Source organism: Hemibagrus wyckioides, linkage group LG03, assembly GCF_019097595.1.
Source record: "Hemibagrus wyckioides isolate EC202008001 linkage group LG03, SWU_Hwy_1.0, whole genome shotgun sequence".
Classification (NCBI taxonomy): domain Eukaryota; kingdom Metazoa; phylum Chordata; class Actinopteri; order Siluriformes; family Bagridae; genus Hemibagrus; species Hemibagrus wyckioides.
In genome coordinates, this window is record NC_080712.1 from 18,107,042 (window position 1) to 18,117,447 (window position 10,406).

Here is a 10,406-nt window from a genome sequence, read left to right on the forward strand (position 1 = left end):
ATTTAATAATAATAATAATAATAATAATAATAATAATAATAATTATTATTATTATTATTATTATTATTATTATTATTATTATTATAAAAATACTACTACTACTACTAATAATAATAATAATAATAATAATAAATTTTGAACGTTTGCTGTATAACAATTTCTTGCTATTATTTTTGTTGTTTTATTCTATTATTACTACTGCTAGTAATTCTCCATTGTTCCGACATCGAATTAAAGAGATGGACAGCTTAGTAATTGTCAGGATATTTACGTTTCCAGTAAACTATACACACGCCTTTCTAAAGTTGTACAGTTTTTCTATTTCTAGTTTTCTTATGCTTTTTTTCGAGGTCATAATAACAACTTTATTTTCAGCTGTGCATAAATTAATTACACGCATTTAATAACCAAAATATCATTATATTCCCCTCCTTTAATATCGTAAACGCTTTACGCCAGGGAAGCGCTTCATCGTGCACGGGGGCCGTAACGGGCTATTATCCTTGGGTAATGCTATTAGAGAACCAATTATGCGCCATTATACTTCCTCTTTTTGCCGTTTATGTGATTTCGTCCAATCCCGCCCTCGACTGCAAAATTTCAGCTGCTACTCGGAGCCTCATTTTCCACAAGCGGAGGAGCGGCCTGCATCCCGCGCGCGTCTTAAAAGTAATTGAAAGGGTCCCGGTGCACGTCATTTACGCGCGCGAGGCAAATCAATCCTCGGACCCCTTGCTGTGAACAAAATCAAACTGTGGACGTCCGGGCGCTCGACGAGCGCATCACCGCGCAAAGCGGACCCCTTAACCCATATAACGAGCAATTATTGCTCTGACAGCCAATTTAAAATCTAAAAAACAGTCATCTGGATTTTTTAATATAAAAAGCAACTGTGTGCAAAAAATGCACTGAGTGCGCGAGAGTTTATGATGTGGGAATAACAAGGCGCAACGCCGGGCGACGGGTGAAGTGGGCTGGAGGCGCGCGCGCGCTGCAACTGGGAGACGCTGCAGAGAATGTGACGTTTAGCACCACGTGATCGTGTCTTTGGGCGCGCGTGCTGGTGCCCCGTCCCAAACCAGTCAGCGCAGAAGTCATAGCAAGACATAATCAGGTTAAGTACGATTACGCATGAGATTATAAAGGCGGGTTGGTGAAAGCAAACACATTCCGCGGACTGCTGTAAAGACACGTGGCCATTTAATCCTGATGTCCTACAGCGAGCCGGGAGAGAGAAGAGAGACGAGTGAGTAGTTCAGGGAGAGAGAAAAAAGAGTGGGAGTGGAAGTGCCGGATAACTGAAGCTGAACAAGAGGAACTCGTATTCTCCCACAGACTCTTCTTCACGGCACCGATCGCTAACTCCTACTGCAGGTACGAACATTAGTGTCGTTTTTGTTGCAACATTTATACACAGCTGCCTGCCAACTTTAAGCCGCTTTACCGAGAGCTTTCGCGTGAATGTTATTCAATTAGCTCTAAAATTCAGTATTACTGAAAACGTTTTTTTCAGTTTCTATTATTATTATTATTATTATTATTATTATTATTATTATTATTATTATTATTATTTTCCCCACAGCATAAGCTCGTGGAATATTCCGTGGTAGAGTTTCTTCGATCTCAGTGAAACAGGATGTTTTACTTCCACTGTCCCCCACAGCTGGATGGGGAGTGCTGCAGAACTAATACCTGTGAGTACATTTTTCACCTGCCTTAAAGTTTACATGACAATTTAACCGATATTAATTATTTCTAAATTGGCCTGCATGTGTTATCTCAAAGACGCATTTATTCATTTTGTCCTTACAACAAAATAAAAACCTTTACTTAAACTTCTACATCAAATTTTATTCAGAATTGTTAACTTGTGTCTGGTCGAATTTATATAAACAGTGCATTATTAAATACTGTATGGCGAATTATTTTATATTAATGTCTTTTGGAACTGGGTGTTAGCTATAATATAAGCTATACATGACTCTCACCCAGAACACATTTTGCTTACCATATATGCCACATATTTAAATTCAGTACATATAAGTATTCAGTATAGCGTTTTACAATTTTCCCACAACTTGAAACGGTTTTGCCCTCCAGTCAAGGCCTTTTAGTGCCGTCTGCTTGGCCACAGATGGTCAATGTCATGCCTTTTAGGTTTTTTTTTTCCAACAATTTTATTAGCTCGTTTCAGTTTGTTATAAGACCCCAGACTGATAACTTAAAAAATCCATTGAAATTCGTTAATTATTCAAAATTCATGCAGAAAAAATTGTAGACGATTCTTCACATAATTTACACACACACACACACAAATATATATATATATATATATATATATATATATATATATATATATATATATATAGATAGATAGATAGATAGATAGATAGATAGATAGATAGATAGATAGATAGATAGATAGATGTGTGTGTGTGTGTGTGTGTGTGTGTGTTTTAACTAATTTCTAAACTACAATTTCAGTGAACTCAAACGGCTTTGGGAACCATGCCTCTGGAGACTTCGATGATGGTTTTCTCAGAAGGAAACAACGCAGAAACAGAACCACCTTCACTTTACAACAGGTAGCCTAAAGTGCTTAGATGGGTTAGATGTCTAGCTATTTAGACTTTCAATATGCCCCGACAATAAGATATGGGTGGATATATTTTCTTTTCTTTTTTTTGTACACTTGTCTCTCTGGCATCTTTTTTGATGTAACAGACCCATCTTTATTTAGTCCATGAGTTATCTAATGGAAACGAGTTCTGGGTCAAATACCAGGCTGCTCTCCCTCTAGGCCAGTTCATATAGTGTCTATGATTCATAACGATTAATAAAACAACTTCTTTATTTTCCAGTTAGAAGCCCTGGAAGCAGTTTTTGCCCAAACGCACTATCCGGACGTGTTCACAAGAGAAGAGCTGGCTATGAAGATTAATCTTACAGAGGCCCGGGTCCAGGTAAAAACCTGCTCTCAGCTGTTATGGGACAACGCATGTCATATAAGAGGTCTATGATAATACTATTCGTGCACTCAATTCCCTACTTCATTTTGTTTATTTAGAAATGATACACTAGTGACGGGAATAAACTTCATTATGGAATTACTGCAGTCTCAGAAAAATAGTACCAAATTGTATGCTTCCTTTTCTCAGGGTGGTACTGCTGGTATCTTTTGTACCTTTAATATGTATCTTTCTCCTGGAGATAGTGTATATGTTACAAAAAAAACTGAATCCCTAAACTGAATTTGTTTTTAGGTTAAACCTTCAAAAGTACACACAGTGCATCTCTCTTAAAGGTAAAATATACTAAGTATAGCCTTCAGGGCATCTCTCCAGCGACAAGGAAAAATGACTAGTGTTTTTTTTTCTTTCTGAGAGTGCATGGTGTCAGTCTGCACTAAACAAATAGAAAGGCCATACTGTTCTCTAAGCACGTTTGGCCAAAGACACTAAATTAAAGCTCTCCGTCATTTGTGCGGCGCACTTTAATAGCATCAACATAATGGGCAATATTAGATTAAGTTGATTAATCGGTCATTCATAATTAACTAGTGATAATGTCCTACACTAATTTGTCCGCGTCTCCAAGGTATGAAAATTACTTAGGTGTTTTTCTTTACTTTAGAAAAAAAAAGAAAAATAAGGGAGAAGGTTTAAAGCGGAATATGTGAACTGGCTGAAAGATAAAATGTTTTTTTTGTTGTTGTTGTTTTTTTGTTAAGGTGCTGCGCATCTGGAAACTTTCCCCAGTCGTATTTTGCAGCCTTATAGTACACATATTATGTTTGTTATAAATTCGTCTAGGTGTAATTAAATCCACGTATACCCGTATGTAATTTCCTGCGTTCCAGATTTGCTATTGGCTTTCCTAGATCTAATTGTAGGAGATGGAATAGTTGGCCTTGTGTTCCCCAGGGTCATTTTACTATCGCTTAAACCCGGCGACGGCAAAGCCATAATGGCATTCGCTGCTGTAAATTAGGGACTGTAAACAAATTATTGCCTCTCTAATCGGATTACCAGATTCGCATTATTAAATCTGAACATGAATCAGTTGCAGCATGCGGGGATATTAAGCTTACATTATTATTAGGAAATAAATTTTCTTTTTGTTGTATAGGGTTGCAGGCGACCCCTCCTCCTCCTCCTTTGGAAAGTGTCAATTGGTTTTGGTTGCACTAAGACCAAACTGCAAATTGAGATTAATGGTGCAATTATAGAGCATGCAGTGTTAGGGGATCATGACTCCTAGCTGGAAGGTGCAAGGGTGAGATAATGTTGCCACAATTGCATTCTGAATATTGTTGTCCTGCCAGTAAAATGTTGCCTCCTATTATGTCGAATGAATGCTCAATGTGTAGGGCTTTTTGTTTGCTGACATCATTGTACCTTTGCACAATGCTGGGCAGGCATTCGAGATATGACTCCATTATAGCCCTTTCCTATTCAAATATGATTAATGCGTTAGAGAGCGCAGCCTTAATCGAATCTGATGTTGTCAAACAATCACTAAATAGGGAAATAAACGACTTCATCACAGTTCCCTCTCAGAAGCAGGGAGACTGTCAGTAGGAAGTCATTAAAAAATGATAATGAAAAATTGCTCAATTAAATGTTGTTATAGGCAATGACCTTCATTCAATTAAGATACAAGAACTTGGGTGCATATGCTCAGCAGTTGTGTTCATGAAGTTAGAAGTAAGTCACCATCAACTCGTAATAAGGCTGACACTTAAAGGGCTATGACAGCAAACACAAGGAAAGTACTCTCAGAAACTGTAGGACCATTAAGTGTTCTTCAGTTGCCCCTCTGGGAGACCTCTTAATTGTTCTATGTAGAAACCTACAACAGAGTTCAGTGCTATTAAAAAGGGTTCCAAGTAGAACCCTTTTTCTCTAAAAGAGATTTACATGCAGTGTTCTAGATTTTGCAGAGAAATGTATTTTGAGTAAGAAAGTGTCTGTAACGGTTATGTTAATAAATGCAACGCTCTCTGTCCAGGTGTGGTTTCAGAACCGAAGAGCAAAGTGGAGAAAAACAGAGAGAGGCAGCTCAGATCCGGAAAGCACAAAGGAGCAAATGAGTGACGGAACTCCTTCTGCTAGAAACCTCAACCAGTCTCCTGTGGATCAAAGCAGAAACAAAAAAGAACCTCTGGAAGCCCAGCAAAAGTGTGTTGATTATCTGTCACAAAGTCTATGATGCACAACAAGTACTGTTACTGAATTCACATGAGCTTTGACTCGTTGTGCTCTTTTTCATGTACAGTGTTAACAGAGCAGTTGGTGCTGGAGGGCCCTTTTTCCCATCCTGTTTGCCTGGAACTCTTCTCAACACTGCGACTTATGCCCAAGCTTTGTCACAAGTGGCAACTTTAAAAGGTTAGGTGTTACATATAATGGCAACACAGTTAATAACTGATAGAACAGGTGTGAAGGGATATGTATGCAGTGGTCTGTACGTTATAGTCCTAATTAAAAATAACAAAATGAACTTTGTGATTATTGTGTACACCTATACAATACCATTGTTTATTTTAAGACGACAACATGACTGTATTATGTCTTATATTCCTGATATTATTTACATTTTTGTTAAAATTAGTTATTGTGGATGTTTATGACATGATTTTTGATTGATTTATGATATTTAGTTTAGCACTAGACATTTGTTTAGGAATTCAAATACCTACAAAATCCTCAGTACAAACCCTTAGTGTAGGCTGTGTGATTCCCTGCTTTGTATTGAAAAATCAATTATTGATTTTCTTGATTATGATTGATTTTGATATATTTAGTAATTGATTTCACATTCCTACCGATTGGCTTTTACCTGTGAGATCTTTACCATATTTATAACGTATACTGTATCTCCATCACTGAACTGCATGTTTGTTTGCTGTTTTTTCAGCAGGAAGCCCTCTGTGCTCTTGCTGCGTGCCTGACCCTATGGGCCTCTCCTTCCTGCCTCCCTACGGGTGCCAGAGTAATCGGACGGCCAGCGTCGCAGCTCTACGCATGAAGGCCAGAGAACACTCCGAGGCTCTGCTGCAGTCAGCCAACCTACTTGGGGCAGTACCAGGGCCAGGAGCCAGAGTTTCAGTTGGTCTCGGTCAAAGCACCAATACAGTGGGAGGGGAAGACTCCAGTCCTGCCTCTGGTTCCTCAAAGCTACCAACCCAGGGAACTACCCCCGAAAAGCAGCTGCATTGCCCAAAGGAGACCCCAGACAAGAAATAAGGGAATCATTTTTGCCTACACAGCACGTTTTCCCCTCTTGGACATAAGGAATTACAATCTCATAATGAATGCCTGCTGCCCCCTTCCTCACATGCAGTCAAAACAACAGGGCAAGGTGTTCAGTGTTATTTATTATTGTATTATAATTTGAGTGTGGGTGCATCAAGCTATTTATTCAATTGTCGTTTATCTATTATTGTTACATTTTGCCTATTATTATGAATGATATATTGCCTATATACCTTTGGCACTGTAAATGGTTTTAATGGTGGAGAGTTTGTGGGATGAATTTACCCTGGCTGCCAATGTGAATTCATATATTTTTCCAGCCACTTTGATGTAGGACTTATACTGCCTTGTATACTGTGAAGTCAGGTGATGTAAGAAATTGCATTGTGTGAAGGACAATTTTTTTCTAAAATGTAAAAAAAATTATAAATATATATATATATATATATTCCATGCGCTAATATAAATGACCTAATGTGAAATAATATGCAAGTGTATATCTATTGTGTTTTCTTGATCTGGTAAAAGCAATTTCGTCTCACTGGTCATGGGATGTGACACTCTTGTTGTCAACACATCTGCAAGGCAATGACAGACTGTGAGTGTTCTCACTCTGGTCCTGTTTTGACATGCTCTTTAAAACAATTAAACATGTAGACATTCATGTACGTCTTCTGTTGCCTATTGCACACACCATCTGGCTGTGATCAATTATTAATTGACTTCCTTGTATACGAAAGGCAGAGCTGAAAAACGGAAGCAAGGGTTGGTCTTATTATTTATTTAGTTTGCGCTAAACCACTGACTCTTTCGCATTTGATGCACAGACTCTTTACTGAGGCTGAATAGATGCTTACTAGGGTGGCGTAACATACAGGCTTTACTGTTCAGGGGGTGCCTTTCATACTGTGAGACCATCATTATACTTTTGGTTGTTCTGATTTTTCATGCAGTTATTTTTGACACTAAGAATATGCACTACGGGGAAAAAAAGTACCAAGCAAGAGATAAAAAAATAGATATTTCAGTTCGGAAACTAAACACAGATAGATTTTTAAAGTAATTCTTTGTCTTATAGTGATTTACTCATGATCATCTTTATCAATAACCGCTGATTGCATTGAAGATTTTTGTCTATAAGAAACTTAACATATCTGACTGAATTAATCAAGTGCTCAGATAAATGTAAATGTCTGAGTCAGATGTATTTGATTAGGTTTACTATAAAAATTCATTTTTGGTCTATTTTTGGTCAATATTTGAGACCCATGATGTTTTATTAGCTCTAGGTTTATTCATTATAAATGTATGTTAATCTTTTGACCTACACTGTATATGCACTTTTGCTTAGCCATAGATATGTTCTAAATATGATATGAAAGAGTTTTAAACAAATATTTTTATATACAGTGTTTGGTGTAGTGTTAAAGACAGTAAGACAGACCCTGACATTGAGGTCTATTGAAAAGTATTATTAACTTTGGGTAGGTCTTCTTATCAAGATCACACTGGTATGTTTCAAGACAGAGGCCAGTTTTAGTCACAGTATTGAGAGTCAGAGTTTAGGAATTGTTAAAAAAAAGAAAGAAGTAAAATTAGTATGTTTCTAGGTTGTGCAATCCTTTCATATAATATCATCAGTAATCAGCAGTAGACAATCATCATTTTCTTCACTGAATTCCATCAAAAATCACTAATTAAGGGCCAGACATGTGAATGTACAACACTTAATAGGACTGCATCTGAAAAAGACTTAAACTGATTAAATTCATGTCCTTGAGGATTTTCAGGAAATTACTTTTGATAGTCAATAATGCAATTAAGTAAACTACACACACATTAGCATGAATAATTGATACGGAATTATGTATCATCACAAAGTACTGTCTTAATAATTCATGACGCAACACCCTACTGACATGGCAGAGCTCGATAATGTCAGAAAAGCTGTGTGCTGCCAGAGCATGCTTGTGTTTCTCTAAAATCTATATTAAAGTGAATTTGCGTGCTCAACATTTAAATGTTGAAAATAGAGTTTAATTTAAACTTAATTTTGGTTTACTTTAGGATTGTTCGAACCACATTACACTTCTTAGAAAAAAAAAAAAAAGAATGTTATTAAAGTCATTCCTAATGGCAAGATTCTTAATATCCAATATGAAGATTTTTGGATCTTGTGCTGAGCTTAGAGCTCTGATATTTCTGTAAAATATTAAAAGATAAATCTTGCTCTGAATGAATGAATCAGTAAGTACAGAACGTACTTTGGAATTTTGTTGCAGTGTAGAATAATTTTTGGGGGATTTACTCAGAAATAGCACTTGTTTCAAGGCTGCTAGAAAAAAAAATGATTAAAAAATGGCCAGTTATTGATTATGGCAAATTTGACAAAAATGACTGAACATAGTTGAAGATCTCTTTACAGAAAGACAAAAGCATTAGAGACACTCTTATCAGTTACCTGTCTATTAAATTACATTTATAGCAATTAATTTCAGCTTTATTGCCTTTATTTGTATATTATATTTAATAATAACATAATGGCTTGTTCAAGAGCAGATCGAACTTATACACATACATACAGAATGCAGATATCTTCCTGCTTATTACGGTTGTCGTTTGTTACACAATCTAGATAACACACATTGTTTTTGAATTGACTGCTTTGACCTTGTATTGCAATGTATTATTTGTATTTTTATTTCTTATATCATTTTGACTTTGTGTGTTTTATATTGTATATAGGCCTCAGTGGTGAATTTTAAAATGATATATCAAGGATACAGACTATATGAATACATTATTATCAACTGGAAGGGTCAGGTTGTTGGTATATGTATTGGTTAGTTAAAAAAAAGGTTAATAACTTATTTTGTGTTTAGGAAAATATATTAAATGTTATAGTACATTTTGCAGGTCAATCCTCTTTCAGCACAAATAGGTTAAATCTATAACCTCTTAAGAGGGTAAAAACCTTCAAGCTATTACATTTCTCTCCAAGTGGAATCGTTAACTAACAAAATAACCCTTGTAAAAGCCTTTAAGGGTACTAAGTTAACAGTAGCTTAATTTGTTCTCAGCTGAAATCTTGACATTTTCCCTTTGCATCAGTTGACACTTCCTTTTTGAGCCTTTTTTAAGAGGGGTAGTGGAATGAGAAATTTGTTAATAATAATCTGCTTTCAAATTAGTTTTTGCACTGTTGAAACGAGCGAGTTGCCGTAAGTTAAACACTCAAAAGTTGTACGTTGAAGAGAGGTTTTAGTAATATTTGCATGTTCATGTGGATTATTGATTATCCAGTGCAATTACATACATTTCAACAATCTTTTAGTTCATTCTGAAAAGCATTGTTATATTAAATTAGCTGGAGAGTAGCCAAAACCTAGTAAAAAAAAATGATAACAAAAATCATTTGTTTTAAATTCTGTTTTGTCAGTTTTAATGGGTTTTTTTTGTTTCCATTAATGATGCATTGTCAGTGACGCTGTATCCAAACTCTGCAGTACTGTCAGTTTTGAGATGTAGGCCTGCTGCACATGCTATGATAAGGTCATTTGTATATACCACAACAGCCCATTCCTGCATTAGAAGATCAATAACTCAATCAATTGTGTTCATTTGTGGTAAAAAAAAAAAATTGTTAATGCATCTGACAATGGCCTAATATTTCCTTGTGCTTTCCTCAGAAATAAAACAAAAGACATCTAATGATGATCTCGAAACCTCCTCTTAAATGCAATCACATAATAAAGGAAATTTGTGTTTGTAATTGCAATCAGCACATTTTAAGCTAGACATTAAATATTTTATAGGCATGTACTAAAGAAAAGTTCCTTAGTTATTTTGAATGTATTCTTTTCACAATTTGACACCAGCCTATTATAAATTATGAATGCTACATTCTGAGAATTTGAAATAACAACAGACCATAAAAAATTCATCATCTCTGAAGGTTTCTACAGAAATTATTTTGAACCAAATTATCTATTATAATATAGCCTTGCACAATTGGCTATAAATTTCATCATGGAAAGTGACCTAAAAGGGTACAATACTTTCACAGTCCACTAGAGTGGTCTATTGTGCAGATGCTCTAACATTCAGCACTCAAACAAATCCAGTGGAAATAGAGGAAGACTGGATATT

General features: G+C 35.9%; 1 protein-coding gene across 2 annotated transcripts; it reads left to right on the forward strand.

Annotated features, from left to right (window-relative positions):
• Positions 1–1,092: 1,092 nt before the first annotated feature.
• drgx (dorsal root ganglia homeobox) lies at positions 1,093–7,236 on the forward strand. 2 transcript variants are annotated; one of them, XM_058386102.1, is made up of 7 exons: positions 1,093–1,374; positions 1,583–1,694; positions 2,485–2,585; positions 2,862–2,963; positions 5,011–5,180; positions 5,278–5,390; positions 5,920–7,236. In XM_058386102.1, exons 2-7 carry the CDS (start codon positions 1,637–1,639, stop codon positions 6,246–6,248), a joined length of 873 nt encoding a protein of 290 aa, XP_058242085.1. In that variant the 5' UTR covers positions 1,093–1,374; positions 1,583–1,636; the 3' UTR covers positions 6,249–7,236. The 2 variants fall into 2 exon arrangements, with proteins under 2 accessions (XP_058242085.1, XP_058242086.1); XM_058386103.1 differs by having other exon boundaries at positions 5,923–7,236.
• Positions 7,237–10,406: the final 3,170 nt, after the last annotated feature.